The sequence below is a fragment of the Ovis aries genome, chromosome 1, assembly GCF_016772045.2.
Source record: "Ovis aries strain OAR_USU_Benz2616 breed Rambouillet chromosome 1, ARS-UI_Ramb_v3.0, whole genome shotgun sequence".
Lineage (NCBI taxonomy): Eukaryota > Metazoa > Chordata > Mammalia > Artiodactyla > Bovidae > Ovis > Ovis aries.
Window position 1 is genome coordinate 25,032,343 of NC_056054.1, and position 22,617 is coordinate 25,054,959.

The 22,617-nt window shown below is 37.3% G+C and overlaps 1 protein-coding gene across 7 annotated transcripts in view; it reads right to left on the minus strand.

Moving 5' to 3' along the window:
• FAF1 (Fas associated factor 1) overlaps positions 1 to 22,617 on the minus strand; it is a 497,312-nt gene that overhangs the window by 98,978 nt on the left and 375,717 nt on the right. For all 7 annotated transcript variants that reach the window (XM_042247840.2, XM_060408829.1, XM_060408824.1 and 4 more), the window contains 2 exons: positions 18,912 to 19,048; positions 14,510 to 14,598 (listed from right to left, as the gene is read on the minus strand). In XM_042247840.2, the coding sequence (XP_042103774.1) occupies positions 14,510 to 14,598; positions 18,912 to 19,048 (226 nt within the window). The remainder of the gene's footprint in view (positions 1 to 14,509; positions 14,599 to 18,911; positions 19,049 to 22,617) is intronic.

Below are 22,617 nucleotides of genomic sequence, written 5' to 3' on the forward strand. Positions count from 1 at the left end.
CATTCCTGCCCATATTAGTTCACTAATTCTACTATGCTGAGGTTCAGTCTTGCCATCTCCTGCTTGACCATGTCCAATTTACCTTGACTCATGGACCTAACATTCCAATTTTCTATGTAATATTGTTCTTTACAGCACTGAACTTTCTTTCACAACTAGACACATCCAGAACTGAGCACTGTTCCCACTTTGGCCCAGCCACTTCATTCTTTCTGAAGCTATTAATACTTGCCCTCCACTCTTCACCAGTAGCATATTGGATACCTTCAGACCTGGGGGGCTCATCTTCTGGTGTCATATCTCTGAGCCTTTTCATACTGTTCATGGGGTTCTCCAGGGGAGAATACTGGAGTGGGTTGTGATTTCCATCTCCAGTGGACCACTTTTTATCAGAACTCTTCATTATTACCTATCCATCTTGGGTAGCCCTTCACATCACGGCTCATAGATTCACTGAGTTACACAAGCCCCATTGCCACAAAAAGGCTGTGATCCATGAAGAGAAAATCAGATTGACCATGTTCTCTGTAGCCAAAGATAGAGAAGCTCTATACAGTCAGCAAAAGCAAGACCAGCTGCTGACAAGTCAGATCATGAGCTCCTTACTGCAAAATTCAGGCTTAAACTGAAGAAAATAGGGAAAACCACTAGGCCATTCAGGTATGACCTTATTAAAATCCTTTATACAATGGAGGTGACAAATAGATTCAAGGGATTAGATCTGATAGACAGAGTGCCTGAAGAATTATGGACAGAGGTTCATAACATTGTATAGGAGGTAGTGGCCAAAACCATCCCAAAGAAAAAGAAATGCAAGGAGGCAAAGTGGTTGTCTGAGGAGGCTTTAAAAATAGTTGAGGATATAAAAAAAGTGAAAGGCAAGAGAGAAAAGGAAAGACATACCCAGCTGAACGCAGAGTTCCAGTGAATAGCAAGGAGAGACAAGATGGTCTTCTTAGGTGAATAATGCAAAGAAGTTGAGGAAAACAACAGAATGGGAAAGACCTCTTTAAAAAAATGGAGATATCAAAGGACTATTTCATGCAAGGATGGGCACGATAAAGGACAGAAATGGTAAGGACCTAACAGAAGCGGAGGAGATTAAGAAAAGGTGGCAAGAATACACTGAAAACTATACAAGAAAGGTCTTAATGACCTGTATAACCATGATAGTGTGATCACTCATCTAGAGTCAGACATTTTGGAGTGTGAAGTCAAGTGGGCCTTAGGAAGAACTACTATGAACAAAATGAGTGGAGGTGATGGAATTCCAGTTGAACTATTTTAAATTCTAAAAGATGATGGTGTGAAAGTGCTATACTCAGTATGTCAACAAGTTTGGAAAACTCAGCAGTGGCCACAGGATTGGAAAAGGTCAACTGTCATTCCAATTCCAAAGGAGGGCAATGCCAAAGAATGTTTAAACTACTGTATAATCATGGTCATTTCACATACTAGCAAGGTTATGCTCAAAATCTTTCAAGCGAGGCTTCAAAAATACGTGAACTAAGAAATTCCAGATGTACAAGCTGGGATTCAAAGAGGCTGAGGTCAAATTGCCAACATTCAATGGATCATTCAGAAAGCAAGGGAGTTCCCCCAAAACATCTACTTCTGCTTCACTGACTACACTAAAGCCTATGCCTGTGTGGATCACAAAAAACTGGAAAATTCTTAAAGAGATGGGAGTGCCAGACCACCTCACCTGTCTCCTGAGAAACCTGTATGTGGGTCAAGAAGCAACAGTTAGAACCAAACACAGAACAACTGACTAGTTCAAAATTGGGAAAGGTTGTGTACTGTCATCAAGTTTATTTAACTTATTTGCAGAGTACATCATGTGAAATGCCAGGCTGGATGAATCACAAGCTGGAATCAAGACTGCTAAGAGAAACATTAACAATCTCAGATATGTGGATGATACCACTCTAAAGGCAGAAAGTGAAGAGGAACTAAAGAGCCTTTTGATGAGGGTCAAAGAGGGTCAAAAAGGTAGCTTGAAACTCAACATCCAAAAAAAAAAATTAAGATCATGGCATCTGGTACCATCACTTCATGGCAAAGATAGGGAGAAAAGTGGAAGCAGTGACAGATTTTATTTTCTTTGGCTCCCAAATCACTGCAGATGGTGACTCCAGACATGAATTTAAAAGATGCTTGCACCTTGGAAGGAAAGCTTTGACAAACCTACACAGAGTTTTAAAAAGCAGAGACATCACTTTGCTGACAAGGTCCATATAGTTAAAGCTATGGTTTTTCCAGTAGTCACGTACAAATGTGAGAGCTGGACCATAAAGAAGGCTGTGCACTGAAGAACTGATGCTTTCTAATTGTGGTGCTGGAGAAGACTACTGAGAGTCCCTGGGACTGCAAGGAGATCAAGCCAGTCAATCCGAAAGGAAATCAACCCTGAATATTCATTGGAAGGACTGATGCTGAAGCTCCAATACTTTAGCTGCCTGATGTAACAACCCAACTCACTGGAAAAGAAGACCCTGATGCTGGGAAAGACTGAGGGCAAGAGGAGAAGGGGGCAGCAGAGGATGAGATGGTTAGATAGCATCACCAACTCAATAGACATCAATTTGAGCAAACTCTGGGAGATAGTGGAGGACAGATGAGTCTGGCATGCTGTAGTCCATGGGTCACAAAGAGTCGCACACGACTTAGGGACTTTGTTGAAAAACAACAAAGCAAGACAGTGAGCACAGTGTGGTCACTGCTCTTCTACAGACCATCCTATTCCCATTGCATGCCATCCAATAGTGCCATTTGATGAAGTTAATTCCTTTAGAACTTATTCTGCTTTATTGTTTGGGCTTTTCTTTTTTTTACTGTTAATTTTGTAGTAGCTGGATTTACAAGTTTCTTGGCAACAGTAGAATCTGAATCCATTTTTACCTCAAAGACTGCCATTTGTAAGCAAATTCTCATCGGTGGTTTGGTTACTTTTCTGAGGTAAGCAATATGATTTAAAAAAAATGTGTTAATGGTAAGTATTACTTTTTCTTTTGTCCTGAAAAAAATCTATTGCTTTAACAGAGTGGCAGGTCACTGAACTTTACTTAAAAATGAAACAAAAACTCTGAAGGCTTTGTGCTTTTATGAAAAATTTTGTAGAGAAGCAGTGGCATTAGGGTAAACAGATTGTGTTTCCTATACAATCTATATTCATATATTTACTTTTCAGTCAAAAGTTTCTTTTATCGAGGCCAGTATGAAATCATCAATATCAATAGTAAGTTCCCTTGTATTTCCTATGCTAGCATTAGAGTTCTCTTAATTTTGTTTCTACTGGTGTTGAACTAGTTTCAACTGTCTATACTGATTTACAGTATTTTTAAATATTTATTTTATTTTTAGCTGAATTGGGCCTTTGTTATGGCACATGGGATATTTGGTGTGGCATGCAAGATCTTTCACTGCAGCATGTGTGCTTCTCTCTACCTGTGGTGTGTGGGCTCTAGAGTCTGTGGGCTTCATAGCTGCAACATGTGGAAACTCTAATTCCCTGACCAGGGATCAAACCTGTGTTCTCTGCATTGGAAGGCAGATCCTTCACCAATGGACCACCAGGTAAGTCTCCTGATTTACAATATTCATTTATAGTATTTTCATCATTATCTTTATGCTTCAGTGAACCACATGTAAGCCATGAAAACTTCTGGTGAACTAAGAATATAACTAATTTAAGCAAGAAAATATGAACGTAAATTTAACAGTAACACATGAATGACATGAAAGTACAGAAGCTGAAACCAACTGCTGCAGTCAAATGAGTATCTGTCAAGACTGAACAACCAATGTAATCCTTGTAATACACAAGGAATCTAATAAATTATAAAAGATACGATGAATCAAACAGGATTTGGAGGGATACTGCAATTTATCTTACATTTCAGTGCTAAGAGGAAAGTTCATAGCAATACAGGCATACCTCAAGAAACAAGAAAAAAGTCAAATAAATAACCTAACTCTACAACTAAAGCAACTAGAAAAGGAAGAGTTGGAGAACCCCAGAGTTAGTAGAAGGAAAGAAATCTTAAAAATTAGGGCAGAAATAAATGCAAAAGAAACAAAAGAGACCATAGCAAAAATCAACAAAGCCAAAAGCTGGTTCTTTGAAAGGATAAATAAAATTGACAAACCATTAGCCAGACTCATCAAGAAGCAAAGAGAGAAAAATCAAATCAATAAAATTAGAAATGAAAATGGAGAGATCACAACAGACAACACAGAAATACAAAGGATCATAAGAGACTACTATCAGCAGTTGTATGCCAATAAAATGGACAACGTGGAAGAAATGGACAAATTCTTAGAAAAGTACAATTTTCCAAAACTGAACCAGGAAGAAATAGAAAATCTTAACAGACCCATCACAAGCACGGAAATTGATACTGTAATCAGAAATCTTCCAGCAAACAAAAGCCCAGGTCCAGATGGCTTCACAGCTGAATTCTACCAAAAATTTCGAGACGAGCTAACACCTATCCTCCTCAAACTCTTCCAGAAAATTGCAGAGGAAGGTAAACTTCCAAACTCATTCTATGAGGCCACCATCACCCTAATACCAAAACCTGACAAAGATGTCACAAAAAAGAAAACTACAGGCCAATATCTCTGATGAACATAGATGCAAAAATCCTCAACAAAATTCTAGCAATCAGAATCCAACAACACATTAAAAAGATCATACACCATGACCAAGTGGGCTTTATCCCAGGGATGCAAGGATTCTTCAATATCCACAAATCAATCAATGTAATTCACCACATTAACAAATTGAAAAATAAAAACCATATGATTATCTCAATAGATGCAGAGAAGGCCTTTGACAAAATTCAACATCCATTTATGATAAAAACTCTCCAGAAAGCAGGAATAGAAGGAACATACCTCAACATAATAAAAGCTATCTATGACAAACCCACAGCAAACATTATCCTCAATGGTGAAAAATTGAAAGCATTTCCCTAAAGTCAGGAACAAGACAAGGGTGTCCACTTTCACCGCTACTATTCAACATAGTTCTGGAAGTTTTGGCCACACCAATCAGAGCAGAAAAAGAAATAAAAGGAATCCAAATTGGAAAAGAAGAAGTAAAACTCTCACTGTTTGCAGATGACATGATCCTCTACATGGAAAACCCTAAAGACTCCACCAGAAAATTACTAGAGCTCATCAATGAATATAGTAAAGTTGCAGGATATAAAATCAACACACAGAAATCCCTTGCATTCCTATACACGAATAATGAGAAAGTAGAAAAAGAAATTAAGGAAACAATTCCATTCACCATTGCAACGAAAAGAATAAAATACTTAGGAATATATCTTCCTAAAGAAACTAAAGACCTTTATATAGAAAACTATAAAACACTGATGAAAGAAATCAAAGAGGACACTAATAGATGGAGAAATATACCATGTTCATGGATTGGAAGAATCAATATAGTGAAAATGAGTATACTACCCAAAGCAATTTACAAATTCAATGCAATCCCTATCAAGCTACCAGCCACATTTTTCACAGAACTAGAACAAATAATTTCAAGATTTGTATGGAAATACAAAAAAACTCGAATAGCCAAAGCAATCTTGAGAAAGAAGAATGGAACTGGAGGAATCAACTTGCCTGACTTCAGGCTCTACTACAAAGCCACAGTCATCAAGACAGTATGGTACTGGCACAAAGACAGACATATAGATCAATGGAACAAAATAGAAAGCCCAGAGATAAATCCACACACATATGGACACCTTATCTTTGACAAAGGAGGCAAGAATATACAATGGAGTAAAGACAATCTCTTTAACAAGTGGTGCTGGGAAAACTGGTCAACCACTTGTAAAAGAATGAAACTAGATCACTTTCTAACACCGCACACAAAAATAAACTCAAAATGGATTAAAGATCTAAATGTAAGATCAGAAACTATAAAACTCCTAGAGGAGAACATAGGCAAAACACTCTCAGACATAAATCACAGCAGGATCCTCTATGATCCACCTCCCAGAATTCTGGAAATAAAAGCAAAAATAAACAAATGGGATCTAATTAAAATTAAAAGCTTCTGCACAACAAAGGAAACTATAAGCAAGGTGAAAAGACAGCCTTCTGAATGGGAGAAAATAATAGCAAATGAAGCAACTGACAAACAACTAATCTCAAAAATATACAAGCAACTTATGCAGCTCAATTCCAGAAAAATAAACGACCCAATCCAAAAATGGGCCAAAGAACTAAATAGACATTTCTCCAAAGAAGACATACGGATGGCTAACAAACACATGAAAAGATGCTCAACATCACTCATTATTAGAGAAATGCAAATCAAAACCACAATGAGGTACCACTTCACACCAGTCAGAATGGCTGCGATCCAAAAATCTGCAAGCAATAAATGCTGGAGAGGGTGTGGAGAAAAGGGAACCCTCCTACACTGTTGGTGGGAATGCAAACTAGTACAGCCACTATGGAGAACAGTGTGGAGATTCCTTAAAAATTGCAAATAGAACTGCCTTATGACCCAGCAATCCCACTTCTGGGCATACACACCGAGGAAACCAGAATTGAAAGAGACACATGTACCCCAATGTTCATCGCAGCACTGTTTATAATAGCCAGGACATGGAAACAACCTAGATGTCCATCAGCAGATGAATGGATAAGAAAGCTGTGGTACATATACACAATGGAGTATTACTCAGCCATTAAAAAGAATTCATTTGAATCAGTTCTGATGAGATGGATGAAACTGGAGCCGATTATACAGAGTGAAGTAAGCCAGAAAGAAAAACACCAATACAGTATACTAACACATATATATGGAATTTAGGAAGATGGCAATGACGACCCTGTATGCAAGACAGGGAAAGAGACACAGATGTGTATAACGGACTTTTGGACTCAGAGGGAGAGGGAGAGGGTGGGATGATTTGGGAGAATGACATTCTAACATGTATACTATCATGTGAATTGAATCGCCAGTCTATGTCTGACGCAGGATGCAGCATGCTTGGGGCTGGTGCATGGGGATGACCCAGAAAGTTGTTATGGGGAAGGAGGTGGGAGGGGGGTTCATGTTTGGGAATGCATGTAAGAATTAAAGATTTTAAAATTTAAAAAATAAAAAACTAAAATTAAAAAAAAAATATTCAGATGACAAGAAATTCAAATGGAAAAAAAAAAAACAAAATATGAAATAAACATGAACAAAACTGACTATGTTGCTTGTTCAAACTAGATGCTTGTAATCCTTGATAGATGGCTGAGTACAGCAGTAATCTGGGAAACACAGTGAAAAACATTGCCTTAGAGATTAGAACTATACCTGGCATGTAGCACGAACTTGAAGAATGACTACTATTATTACCTTATTTCTTATCTCTTCTACCTGTATCTTAGCTTACATTGGCAGTATGCAAGAGCCCTTCTGTGTGCTCCATGTCAAGCTGCCTGCACAGCATGCCTAGCTCGTCCTGGGTAGGTGCTCCTGAGGCTTCATCTACCTGACAGCTTCATAGACTTATTGAAAATGCTGGGTGGTAAGTCCAAGGACCCTGTCTATCTTGCTACAGCTGTGTTACTGGTGCCCTACATCTGGTGCATAGGAAAAGAATATGAAATGAATATACAAGCAAGATGACACAAAACATCATCTGCTGTGATTGGGGACTAACTATGTAGAAAAGTCACTGGATGAAGAACCCTTTTAAAGTACTTATGTACCCCAAAAAAGGAGCACCTAAATATTTGGTTGGCCAACCCAATACATAAAACAAATATTAACAGACCTAAAGGAAGAAATAGATAGCAATATAATAATACACTACTTTATTAGTAGATATTTTTGTTAACGGTATTGATTTGTTTTCTAAGTGTTTACTGAACATCTATGAAAGATACAGCTTCTCACTAGAGAAAGCACTAGGTTAAAGGGAGATCAGTGGCTCAGCTGGTAAAGCATCTGCCTGCAATGCAGGAGACCCAAGTTTGATCTCTGAGTCAGGAAGATCCCCTGGAGAAGGCAGTGGCACTCCACTCCAGTACTCTTGCCTGAAAAATTCCATGGACAGAGGAGCCTGGGGGGGCTACACCCCATGGGGTCGCTAAGAGTCAGACACGACTGAGCAACTTTACTTGACTTTCACTTCACTTCACTAGAGCAAAGTACCTCTCTGTCCCCAGTACTGAGCCCAGTGCTGTATCTTTCACAGATGCTCAGTAAAAAGAACAATTAATGATATAAAAGGTTAGTTCATTCTGAGCCACTGAAGAATGAGTCATTAATATATAGTTTGTGCTTGGTTCTATTTAATAAAAGCTTTATAATATAGGCATTTCTGGTTGTACTAATACAATAGAATCATGGAAGTGATGAATGTAAGTGAACCAAAGTTAAGTTTAAATAAATTCAGGCCTAGGAAGTCATCCTTCAAATCTGCTCACAAATTCCATTTTAACTGTATGCTTAAGTCTTATTTGAAACTTTTAAAGAAGTAAAGCCAAATTTACAATTACAAGAGACAGTGTTTCTTATCACTTACTCAGCAGATACCAAATCACGATCTATGCATAGTCAAGAGAAGATTTTAAACTTAGAAAAGCTTTTCTTAGGAATTCTACTTATGACCTGAAAGATAACTTTCATGAAGATACTCTAAAAACAAGGAGAAACCCTTATCTCTTGCAGTTAAATTTCAATAAAAAATTTCAATTATATGGAGTCTTAGACATTTCCTGTAACCTTCATATTAAATTTTGTGCTTAGTATTAAAGGAATTACCTTACCAATGAATTATGAGGAACACAAATTAAGATGAAAGAATGAACTGGGACTATGCATGCAAATATTGTACATTCATATTATTATACAACATAATCTGTAAATCTAGTACTAATGAGACTCAAGATTTAAATGGCTGAAGAATGCGTTTAGTGCATTATTGTCAATCAATGCCTCTATTCCAGGATAAATGTAATCTTGAATGGCAACACACCAATTATTACAAATTCCTAACTAAGTACAGTACTTCATAATTTCAAAATGTCAGTGTCAATTTATAAAGCAACAGATAAACATCTTTCTACCATATATCCAATTACCTTTCCCTCAGAGAAAATAAAACACTATTAGGAAAAATTACAAAACAAAATTTTTATAGCAACAGAAGGAACCTATTGATATTAAAATTCTAGTTACAGCACTCTGAACTTTCATATTTGTTAATGTGGATACACCAGGTTTTATACCACTGTAATTAAGTATTATTTTTAAAGTCACACTATTTTATATAAGTTCTTGCAATAATTTATTTAGTCATTTAACAAACATTTTTTAAGTGCCTACTAGTGACTGAACTGAAGTGAACTGAACACTGAGAAGTTTGTTACTGTTTGGTTGCTAAGTTGAGTCCAACTCTTTTGTGACCCTCATGGACTGTAGCCCACCAGGCTCCTCTATGGGATTTACCACAGAGGAAACGGGAATTTCTGAGGCAAGAATACTGGAACGGGTTGCCATTTCCTTCTCTAGGAGATATTCCAGGCTCAGGGATCAAACCCATGTCTCCTGTACTGGCAGGCAGGTTCTTTTACCACTGAGCTACCAGGGAAGCCCAAACTGTTACAAGACAGAGTTACAATATGAATATGATATAACCCTTGCCTTTAAACTCAAGTCTAACAGAAGACAGAGACAAATAAATAAAGTTAAATCAATATTAAAGGTTATACTGAAATTGTTTACATGTTTCCCATTTGTAATAGCCAAAGGAAATTGTACTGAAAACACTCATTATACCTGGAAATTTTACATTATTGCTCAAAAATCAAACTCTCCTTTATTTGTTCTATGTAAATCTTTCTTTAAAAATTAAAAACAAAGAAAAAATTAAAAAGAATAATTTGATAGATATATGAATTTAGCATCTCAAATTAATAGGTGATAATATTTGTTTCATATTTTACCTTTAGATTGCTTCCCAAATCCAGAAATTTCTTGACTGACAAAGCACTAATAATTAGAGATGAACATCAATCCTACTCGCTGTGTGACCTTGGGTAAATTAACCTTTTTTATTCTCAGTTTTCTCATCTGAAAACTAGAGATGACAGTACCAGTCTGTGTTGGATTATGTTCCATTTGCCCATTCAGTTCCTGATGGCTCAGATGCTAAAGAATCTGCCTACTGTTCAGGAGACCCAGGTTCAATCCTTGGGTCGGAAAGATCCCCTGGAGAAAAGAATGGCAACTCACTCCAGTATTCTTGACTGGAGAATTCCATGGAGAGAGGAGCGTGATAGACTACCGTTCGTGGGGTCGCAAAAAGTTGGACAAGACTGAGCAACTAACACTTTCACTTTCCTTTCACCCATGTTCTACCTGAGCTTCCCTGATAGCTCAGTTGGTAAACAATCTCCCTGCAGTGCAGGAGACCCTGGTCAACTCCTGGGTCGGAAGATCCCCTGGAGAAGGGATAGGCTAACCACTCCAGTATTCTTGCCTGGAGAATCCCATGGAGAGAGGAGCCTTGTAGGCTACAGTCCATGGGGTTGCGAAGAGTCGGACACGACTGAGCAATTTCACTTTCACCCACTTCAATATTCTTGGGATTCCCCTTGTGATTCAGCTGGTAAAAAAATCCAACTGCAATGCGGGAGATCCAGGTTTGACCCTCAGTTGGGACAACGCCCTGGAGAAGGGAAAGGCTACCCACTCCAGTATTCTGGCCTAGAGAATTACCTGGACTGTATAGTTCATGGGGTCACAAAGAGTCAGACACGCCTGAGCGACTTTCACTTTCACTTTTCACTTTCATGCTCTACCTAGCTTTTTGCTCAGGGAGGTTCTCTTGCCTGCCTTTCAGTTGCTAGTTGGGTTAGGTCAATAGAAGGTACTAGCAGATCATAAGTATAAAAAGGGAAGGGGAGCTATTCCTTAGTTTCCTCCTTACCAGCTCAAAAGGGCTGGCCCTGAAAGAAGCAATCATCTCCACATACTACCCTTTCCTAGGCCTTCAGGCCTAAGGGTGGTAATGGCTCCCTTTAGCCCTAGAGTATACTATCCATTGATGATTCCTATAAACTCTGCCCATATCTGTATAAAGAGTTATCTTATTAAACTCTTCTCAACAATCTAGTTTGAAAGCATCACCTGTTCCAGCCAGAACTCTGAATTATATGCAACCTTGTGAGATAGTTTTAAGAATCACATGAGATGATAAATGAAATGTGCTCTGAATAGTGCCAAGTATTAATACATTATCTTGGTCATGAAGATCTTTTTTGTACAGTTCTTCTGTCTGTTATTGACACCTCTTCTTAATATCTTCTGCTTCTGTTAGGTCCATACTGTTTCTGTCCTTTATTGAGCCCATCTTTGCGTGAAATGTTCCCTTGGTATCTCTCATTTTCTTGAAGAGATCTCTAGTCTTTCCCCTTCCGTTCTTTTCCTCTATTTCTTTGCATTGATCGCTGAGGAAGGCTTTCTTATCTCTCCTTGCTATTCTTTGGAACTCTGCATTCGCATGCTTATATCTTTCCTTTTCTCCTTTGCTTTTCACTTCTCTTCTTTTCACAGCTATTTGTAAGGCCTCTCCAGACAGCCATTTTGCTTTTTTGCATTTCTTTTCCATGGGGATGGTCTTGATCGCTGTCTCCTGTACAATGTCACGAACCTCATTCCATAGTTCATCAGGCACTCTATCAGATCTAGTCCCTTAAATCTATTTCTCACTTCCACTGTATAATCATAAGGGATGTGATTTAGATCATACCTGAATGGTCTAGTGGTTTTCCCTACTTTCTTCAATATAAGTCTGAATTTGGCAGTAGGAGGTCATGGTCTGAGCCACAGTCAGCTCCTGGTCTTGTTTTTGCTGACTGTATAGAGCTTCTCCATCTTTGGCTGCATAGAATATAATCAATCTGATTTCGGTGTTGCCCATCTGGTGATGTCCATGTGTAAAGTCTTCTCTTGTGTTGTTGGAAGAGGGTGTTTGCCATGACCAGTGCGTTCTCTTGGCAAAACTCTATTAGCCTTTGCCCTGCTTCATTCCGTATTCAGAGGCCAAATTTGCCTGTTACCCCAGGTGTTTCTTGACTTCCCACTTTTGCATTCCAGTCTCCTATAATGAAAAGGACATCTTTTTTGGATGTTAATTCTAAAAGGTCTTGTAGGTCTTCATAGAACCGTTCAACTTCAGCTTCCTCAGGGTTACTGGTTGGGGCATATGTTGGATTACTGTGATACTGAATGGTTTGCCTTGGAAATGAACAGCGATCATTCTGTCGTTTTTGAGACTGCATCTAAGTACTTCATTTCGGAAGCAGAAGATATTAAAAAGAGGTGGCAAGAATACACAGAACTGTACAAAAACGATCTTCACGATCCAGATAATCACAATGGTGTGATCACTCATCTGGAGCCAGACATCCTGGAATGTGAAGTCAAGTAGGCCTTAGAAAGCATCACTATGAACAAAGCTAGTGGAGGTGATGGAATTCCAGTTGAGCTATTTCAAATCCTGAAAGATGATGCTGTGAAAGTGCTGCACTCAATATGCCAGCACATTTGCAAAACTCAGCAGTGGCCACAGGACTGGAAAAGGTCAGTTTTCATTCCAATCCCAAAGAAAGGCAATGCCAAAGAACGCTCAAACTACCGCACAATTGCACTCATCTCACATGCTAGTAAAGTAATGCTCAAAATTCTGCAAGCCAGGCTTCAGCAATACATGAACCGTGAACTTCCAGATGTCCAAGCTGGTTTTAGAAAAGGCAGAGGAACCAGAAAGCAAATTGCCAACATCCGCTGGATCATAGGAAAAGGAAGAGAGTTCCAGAAAAACATCTATTTCTGCTTTATTGACTATGCCAAAGCCTTTGATTGTGTGGATCACAATAAACTGCAGAAAATTCTGAAAGAGACGGGAATACTACACCACCTGACCTGCCTCTTGAGAAACCTATATGCAGGTCAGGAAGCAACAGTTAGAACTGGACATGGAACAACAGACTGGTTCCAAATAGGAAAAGGAATACGTCAAGGCTGTATATTGTCACCCTGCTTATTTAATTTATATGCAGAGTACATCATGAGAAACGCTGGACTGGAAGAAGCACAAGCTGGAATCAAGACTGCCAGGAGAAATATCAATAACCTCAGATATGCAGATGATACCACCCTTATGGCAGAAAGTGAAGAGGAACTAAAAAGCCTCTTGATGAAAGTGAAAGAGGAGAGCGAAAAAGTTGGCTTAAAGCTCAACATTCAGAAAATGAAGATCATGGCACCTGGTCCCATCACTTCATGGGAAATAGATGGGGAAACAGTGGGAAAAGTGTCAGACTTTATATCTGGGGGCTCCAAAATCACAGCAGATGGTGACTGCAGCCATGGAATTAAAAGATGCTTACTCCTTGGAAGGAAAGTTATGACCAACCTAGATATACATATTCAAAAGCAGAAACATTACTTTGTCAACAAAGGTCCACCTAGTCAAGGCTATGGTTTTTCCAGTAGTCATGAACAGATGTGAGGGTTGGACTAAAGAAAGCTGAGCACCAAAAAATTGATGCTTCTGAACTGTGGTGTTGGAAAAGATTCTTAAGAGTCCCTTGGACTGCAAGGAGATCCAACTAGTCCATCCTGAAGGAGATCAGTCCTGGGTGTTCATTGGTAGGACTGATGTTGAAGCTGAAATTCCAATACTTTGGCCACCTGATGCGAAGCGCTGACTCATTTGAAAAGACCCTGATGCTGGGGAGGGATTGGGGGCAGGAGGAGAAGGTGATGACAGAGGATGAGATGGCTGGATGGCATCACCGACTCAATGGACATGAGTCTGAGTAAACTCTGGGAGTTGGTGATGGACAGGAAGGCCTGGCGTGCTGTGATTCATGGGGTTGCAAAGAGTAGGACACAACTGAGCAACTCAACTGAACTGATTAATACATTATAAATATTCAGTATGTGTTGACTACTATTATACTATCAATATTGCTGTTATTATTATTCTATTATATTTGAGGTTCATGCCCATGTCATCTATGCCATCTAAATGTTTGAGAGACACAAAATTCAGAATTCTGGTGATCATTTCACTAATTCTCACAGGGATTCAAAAATATGTACAAATGTAAAATGTGTTTATTGGCAATCAATCTCAAAAAGAGTAAGAGGACCTTAAAAGGGAGTGAAATACTCATATAATAGTACTGGACTATGTAGTTTCTCCTGTAAACATGCTTCAGAATTCATTTCCTGTGAATTGCAAATCTAGCAAAGAATAACTTCGTAAAGTTAAACAAATTGTTGTGTCTTTGGGTCATGAAAAGAATGGAGTGAAATGTAAATTCAGTGGCATAAAAATTCTCAGTTCATGTAGAAATGCATCTTCATCAATGCCTTGTTTATCAATCATGTCATAGGCAAACATCACCATTTGACAAATTGTCTCATCAAAATCCTATTAAACGTCCACTTAACCTTTCACCTTACCTCATCCTTTATATCTTCCTGTTGTTGGGCTGTGAAGATCTCCATCGCAGCCATAAGTCTCATCATTAACTCATCCACTGTTGTGTTACCTAGTAACATACGGAGATTGCCAAACTTTACATCAAGGTTAGAAAATGGGAAGTTGCTCTAGAATTAATCATTAAGGAATAACTACAGTCTAAAAAATTACAGACTAGCATGCCAATAAAGACTTTTATGCTTGCATTGAAAAGTTTATTTTCAATAAGAAAGTAAGGCAGTACACTGGCAGTTGAAATTTCAGAATACTTAGATTTGTGAGAACAGTCTCTTTATAAAGATTTTTGGTACTATTTAGAATATCCAAGTCACAAGGAAAAAAGTATCTTTCAAATTAGGAAAACATATCTACTGAACAACACTGGCAACAACTACCATTTGTTTGTAAGCCAGTGATTAGGTTAAATGATTAGGTTTATATATATAAAATCTCACTTAATCTATGAAGGCTCATTATGATTTTGATAGTAAAGAGAAGGAAAATGAGGCTTACAGAGCTCAAGTAACCTGACTAAACAAGGTCAAGTTGGTTAAGTTACAGGACCAGGATTTGAAACCATATGAGTCTGACTCAAAAGCCTGTCTTCTTTGACACTTTAGCACACTGTTTACTTAGAATTATCTCCTACTAAAATTCCTTTGGTGAAACAAACAGTAATCCAATTTCTGGGAAAAAAAAAAAAGATTTTTTTCCCCTAAATGGTATTTTTCCCTTTTAGCTGCAAATATTTCCCTTCAAATAACTATGCTATATAATCTTTATGGACAGGATATTTAAAATGTTTGATTTTCTTGAATGCTATTTTATTCCAAGTCCATAACAAACATATATGCCATTTTTTGCATGCATCGAGTCTTGCTATTTGCTTTGGATACATCTACAAGAGAGAAAGTCATGAAGATCCATAAAGATATAGCAATTTTTCTCTTCTTTCAAACCAACAGGCAAAAGAGCCTGTCTTTCTCCAAGGCCTCAAAAGGTGTCTTCTAGTCCCATTAATGGAACGGCTACCAATGAGACAACACATAACAAGCATCCTTGCTTGTATTCTTCCAGAGTACCATCTGCCTAATATGATCCTCCACTGGTCCTTTCCCAGTTTTCCTTATGATCACTGGCAACATGGGGTTGCTACTGCTAAGTCACTTCAGTCGTGTCTGACTCTGTGCAACCCCATAGACGGCAGCCCACCAGGCTCCCCCGTCCCTGGGATTCTCCAGGCAAGAACACTGGAATGGGTTGCCATTTCCTTCTCAAATGCATGAAAGCAAAAGGTGAAAGTGAAGTTGCTCAGTCATTTCTGACTTAGCGACCCCATGGACTAAAGCCTACCAGGCTCCTCCATCCATGGGATTTTCCAGGTAAGACATGGAGTTAGGGGGCAGTTCTGGTCTCTAGTCAAAGAAATAATCTAATCTGGCCATACTGAGCACTACTCTCTCCATAGATCAGCTAAAGAACAAATATTATCTTGGTCTGGTATAACATTACCAAGAAGTAGAGTTGGTTTTAGAGTCAGAGTTCTAACCCTACTTCTACTTCTTACATGATCTAGTACCTAGAAACTGCCTAGCACATGACAAGGGCTTAGTAAACAAGTGAATAAGAAAAGAGGGCGTGACTATAGCTCTGAAACAATCAATTTTCTTATCTGCAAAATGAAGATAACACTACCTCTGTAGGGTTCTTTGACACACAGCATCACTGTGTGAGACAGATAAAATAAACAGTAAAAGTTTAATAAGAGTAACCTCAATGTAGATTTTGATACTGGGCAAATCTTTGGGTTTCCATTTCTTATTTGTAAACTATAGTGACTAAGAGAGCATGGGGCATGAATACTTTGTAAAGGTACTAGAATCATCATTGGGGAAATATTATAATTTTATTGTTGTTGTTGTTCAGTTATGCCCGACTCTATGCGACCCCGTGGACTGCAGCATATCAGGCTTTCCTGTCCTTCACTATCCTTGAGCTTGCTCAAACTCATCCATTGAGTCAATGATGTCACCCAACCATCTTGTCCTCTGTTGTCCCCTGAATAGGTGACTACATCATGGCCATTAATTTTTAGGCTTAAAGCTACTGCTTATCAACTATGCTTTGACCCTAATTTACAGACTCATTGCCAAACTGTACTTGAAGGTACTTTATACCTAAGCCCTTAATGATCCAAGATGCAGAAAAGTATCAGTTAATGCATTTCAGGGACAATTTATTTGTTATAGTTTATTGCAAAAGAATTTCTTTATATACTTAAAAACTGTTGAGATCCCTGAAGGACTTTTTTTTTATGTGGATATGGTTACCAACATCTACTGTGTTGGAAATGAAAACTGAAATATCTAAAACATAGTTATCCATCCATTTAAAAGGTAACAATAATAAACCCATAATTTGCTAATATAAACATCATGTTTTATGAAAAATGACTATATGTTCCAAAAGGAAAGATTTACTGAGAAGAATGTCATTATTTTAACATTTTTGCAAATTTCTCTAATGTTAAGCTTAATAGAACACAATTGGATTCTCATATCTATATCTACATTAAACTAATTATAATGTGTCATCTTGGTTGAAATTTATGAAGCAATTGTGGCCCCACACAGATACATAGTTGGAAAATGGAGAAGTATTTTAATAGGTAATTACAGATTTTTATTTAATACTCCCAAACTGACAAGTGGGATTTTTTTTAAGATTAGGTATGTGAAAAACTGGAAACTGTATCAGTGAACTTACTGCACTGTGTTATATTAAAATCCATTGGTCTATTTTGACCTTTGAATAGGTCTGTTCCTCATGCATGAGTTTATAACATTATACACTGGTCATCTGGAAAATACTGGTTCATTGAGTAATCCATTTCTTTTGAATGCTGACACAGCTAATTCTATGATATTAAAAAAAAAATCACATTTATCAGTACTACCACTGATGTCACCAGGAAAGTATTTAAGCTGTCAGTCTTAAATGGTGGAGGACATTCTAACTTTTTGCTTAAAAAACCAAATTTCTATCATTGGCAACAAATGTTATTTGTTCTAAAGTTTGCAGTAACAGGCTGTCATTTTGTTCATTTTAGAGAAATGTCTGCCCAACTGTGTCACATAAACTATAAAAAGGTTTAATATTTAATAAAATATACTTTTTTAATGTACATACATGGAAGTGGAAAATATGAGTACAGTTCTGGGTCATGGCCCTGATTTGTGCAAAGGTACCAGCAGTTTTAAACAGCACTGATTTTTTTGCCATCAGTGCACATGTCAACACAGTAAAAAATGCAAAAAAAAAAAAAAAAAAAAAGTCTACTACTATTATGAAAACGTTTTTGACCTTGTAGATGCCCTGAAAGGGTCTAGGGGACCTGTAGGGTCCATGGACCATCCTTGAGAACTACTAGCTATTATAACATTGCTCCTGATAGGAAAACTGAAATGAAACATTATCTATTTAATCTGTATAATTTGTCCCCCCAGCAGGTCTTCTTTAACACTGTTTATGAAAGTGAAAGCTCTAGTTATAGAGAAAACATAAAATACTGGAGGTTTTGTTTTATTTGACTTTGAAAGGCACTAGAAGTTATACCCCTTCCTCACTGCATTATCCACTATTGAACTTTTAGCTTAAATAGGGGCAGAAATTAAGTATTTCAGACACCTTGGAGCACTTGAAACATCGTTTTCTCTGTGGCATAGAAAAAATAAACTGTTTTCAATTTAAGCTTTGCCACGAATAAGGTAATTTTTTATACTAATCTTTAGGGTATATTAGTAACATTAAAAAAACACTCATTTTTTTGGTAAAGAATGTGCACTGTGATTAAATTGACAGGCATGCTATAGCTTCACACCTCAAGGTTGCACTCTAGACAAAGATTCACACAAATAAGGATAAACAATTGCCACTGTGAACTATTCAATTCACAATACACAGTCACAAGTTTTTCCAGATAACTAACCATAAGGATTTCCTTCAACCAATCAAAATTACAGCAAGAAATATACATACGTATACACAGACACACACACACACATATGACATCATCTTTGATGACTGATTATGACTTAATTTCTATTTTAGAAAACTTAGCAATTTTGAATAGTTAACATGATTAACCTATATCCCAAGGGCTGTGCAGTTTTATTAAGGTGTTTCTATTGGATTTTCATGTAGCATATTTCATATTTCATAGCACCTATACTTTTTAAAGATATTCTTCTTTAGGATGTTCTATATTTCAAAATGCAAAGATATTCACCAATACAGAGAATAACTTTCAGCTATGATGGTAAATATTATAAGGTTATCACATAAATAAGGAGACACTCTATTCCTCTTGTGAATGTACTTTACCTTGTATCACATTTAACACTTCATTAGATGATCGCTTTCCCATAATAATCAGAAAAAGTGGAAATTGATCTGTTTTTTGAGTCCGAATGGTTTGGGCAACAACACTGCCAAAGTGTCTATTGCACATTGTCAGAAATCTAAAATGAAACAAAATCCAAAGTTAGCTTCATTTCAGAATTTAAGAAATTTACTACTACCCAAAGAAAAAATTCAGTCTTATTATAATTATAATATTATAACTGAAAAAATTCAGTTATATTAGACAGTCTGCTTGATATCAATACATAAAATCTTACTATATTAAGTTTTCAACTACATCATAAATGGAATAGAAATGATTATCAGACATCAATATCAGAAATGATTATCAGAAGACAGAAAATCAGGCAGTACATGCAAAGTGCTGAGTAGGACTGACAGCATAGGATTCTTAGTTTTAAACATTACAAGCTGTATTACCCTAAACTATCAGAAAAAACAAACAAAAAGAATTTTATGAGGAAAGAATTTCTTCAAGAGGACAAATACTAGGTGGTAAAAGTTAAATTGACCAGCTGTATCCTAGTCTAAACAGGATTCAGCAACATTTTTGCGGGTTCTTAGAATAAAGAATTGTACTTTAGAATTGTGTTTTCTCCAGTAGTAGCAGGTCTTCTAGTTTCATACTTAGTATGGGATAAAAATAATAATTCTAAGCTTTTGACCAAAAAAAAGCTCAGAGATATTAGCATACAGAAGTCTAGCATTAGTATTCTTAACACGATCTTGAATAAATGAAAAAACTGATAAAGCTTTTCTCTTCTATTAGAGGACTGTTTGAAATTAGCATTTCTTTCAAGAGAAAAGGGTAGCTTATGATATGTTTTCAGATCTGATGGTAAAAAGTAAATGTCATAATAATAATGAATTATGAAAGACCAAATGCAAATATAGAATGCTTTAATAAGATCCAATTTAATAAAGTCTGTAAAAATAATGGACTTTTAATAACACAGGTCACAAAAGGCAAAACAGTGGAAATTCTGGGGACTAGCCACTGGTACTGGCTTATTAATTCTTAATTATGTTCATGAAAGGCAACTTAAATCATGTGTTTTCTCATGCCTTATGATAATATTTTAGGTAACAACTCCTCTGAAATGTATGTTCTAGCTGATGAGCAAAGTCCTGTCGTCACATGCATTAGAAAGTAAATCTATTTGAAAAGACAAACGGCATTAAAATGTCATGTGCTCAGATTCATTTGATATCCAAATTCAAAACAGAATCAAACCACTTAATTTTTAAAGCCAATATATTTCTTGTGTATAGGAATTTATCCCAGAAATTTAGGCTGAATCCTCCACAAAAACCTATGCTATGACTACACACAGGGCCACGAGAACTGTTGGCAAGACTGTCAAAACAAGTTAGCACCACTGCAGTAAGTTCACTGGGAGTTAGGTTCATACACAGGTTTAGAGCAGCAATAACCAGATCTCATGGCAATCTGAAATGACAAGGCCTTAAAAAACCCATTGTTGACCATGAAATATCAGTGCCCCCATGAAAATTCAGATCTTCACATTCCACAACTATTATGAGATAAAAGGTGTTGATGCAGCCTAAGTCTCTATACCAAAATTCACACCCATACAGCTTTAATTCATCAGTGAAGATGTGTAGATCAGGAGACTAGAAAGTTAGATCTCATTTTCCTTTCTGCTTACTACTAAAATATTTCAAAGTCAATCCTGACCCTCATCTGATCATTGACAACCTCTGAAATTAAAGATGTCAAAAAACAGTTGGAATGCTGTTTCCTACAAAAGGGAGAAAATAAGTCCTTGTTGCTTTCACACCAATGGATTAAGTGGATATCACACAGTAGATGCCCAACACAGCATTAGCCTCATGAGTGATATTAAATACTAGCTAAAGAGGAGACCTGCAAAAAGTGAAGGAAGGAAAGAAGCCAGGAAGGAAGGAAGAAAAGGGAAGCAGGCAGGCAGGTTGGCTTAGTAGTTTTAGGAATTCAATTTCAAGACAATTTTGCCTGGAAACTGTGTACGTCCCAAATCCTCTTTTTGTGAAAATGAGCTAGATGGGAAAATAACTATGAAAATACAGGTATTTAATTGGGTTTAAATTTACAACATAAATTTCAAAACTATATAAAACATTCAAGGGAGGTACAGACTTCAAGGTCACATTAACCACTAAGCCATTCAATTGCTACGAAAAAACAAGGTGATCAGTTTTCTACCAGGTATTAGCAAATCCTTCCAATCATTTCTCAGCAGGTGAGAAATATGAAGGGATCACACAGCCAGTTGATGCTTTCCAGTGGCCTTAACTAACAATTTGTTGTAATCAGAGAAACTTTGTTAAAACTTTAATTAACCTGCTTAATCTTCCTAAGATCTGAATTAAGCAGATCTTAATTAAGAATTCAGATCTTAGCTCCTAAGATCTTCCTAAGATTTGAAATTTTCAAATTGCAATCATCAAGAGCCCATAGCGCCAATGGACAGCCCCCAATTAAAAAATTCCTACTTGCCGGTTCTTTCCTTTACAATTTACAAGAACTTCACAATGCAAATATCAAATCTTTCTCATGGGTGGGAGGCCCTGCTTCTTCTTCTCAAGATCACTCACAACACAAAGTTACCATTCACATCACACTACTGGCAGCAGAAATCTAGTTCAAAACCTTACAGCGAAATCAGACATGGGAAAAACGAGTGGTTTTAAGAGAATAAATGCAGTTCTCTCATAATTGTGGTATTTTCTTCCTTTGAAAACACAAAAGTGTGCCAGTGCATCTAGAGGCAGCAGCAAACTTGTCTAACTACCAATGGTGCTCATCAGAGTCAGGTGCCAAGAAGAGATAAATGCAATTGAATTGCTGCAATCTCAAACACCAAAGAGGGAAGCAATGGTAACCATTCTGTGGCAAGAAGAAATGACTTTGTTTTTTGACTGTAAAATATTTTAATAAATCAAACAACCTATGCATCATAGACTGACTTGAAGAATGGGAATAACAAACTGCAAAATCAACCCCCCAAAGCCAAAGGCTAAAGTAACAAATTTGAAAAGACAAAGAATGTTCTTATTAAGGGGGCAAAATGAGGGAAAGAAGGAAAGAAGAAGGACAGGTTGAGAAAATGAATGAAGTGAAATGGTTAATAACAAGTCAGAATTAATAATGCAACTCACTGTTCCCTGGGGCATGGGTAGGTAGGTAGTGGTGGAGGTGGTGGGGATAGGGAGTGGGAAGCCTCAAACTCTGGCTTTGGTAAAGAAAAATGAAAGTGTTAGTTGCTTAACTGTGTCAGACTCTTTGTGACCCCATAGACTGTAGCCCACCAGGCTCCTCTGTCCAGGCAAGAATACTGGAGTGGGTTGCCATTTCCTTCTCCAGGGGATCTTCCCCACCTGGGGATTGAACCCAGGTCTCCTGAATTGCAGGCAGATTCTTTACCATCTGAGCCACTGGGGAGGCCCAAGAAAATATAATTAGAAGCTATATTCACCAATTCTTGCTATTAGAAGTCTAAAATTGGAAAGATAAGAGGAAGTGGTTTTAATCTAAAGTTTGAGGAGAAAAATAAACAGAACATCTGATGGCTAGCATATATTAATCACTAGTAAAATTTTCAGCTTCTGAAGCAGAGATCTTTTCTATCCTGTTAATGGAAACCAGGATTACTAATAAATCAGA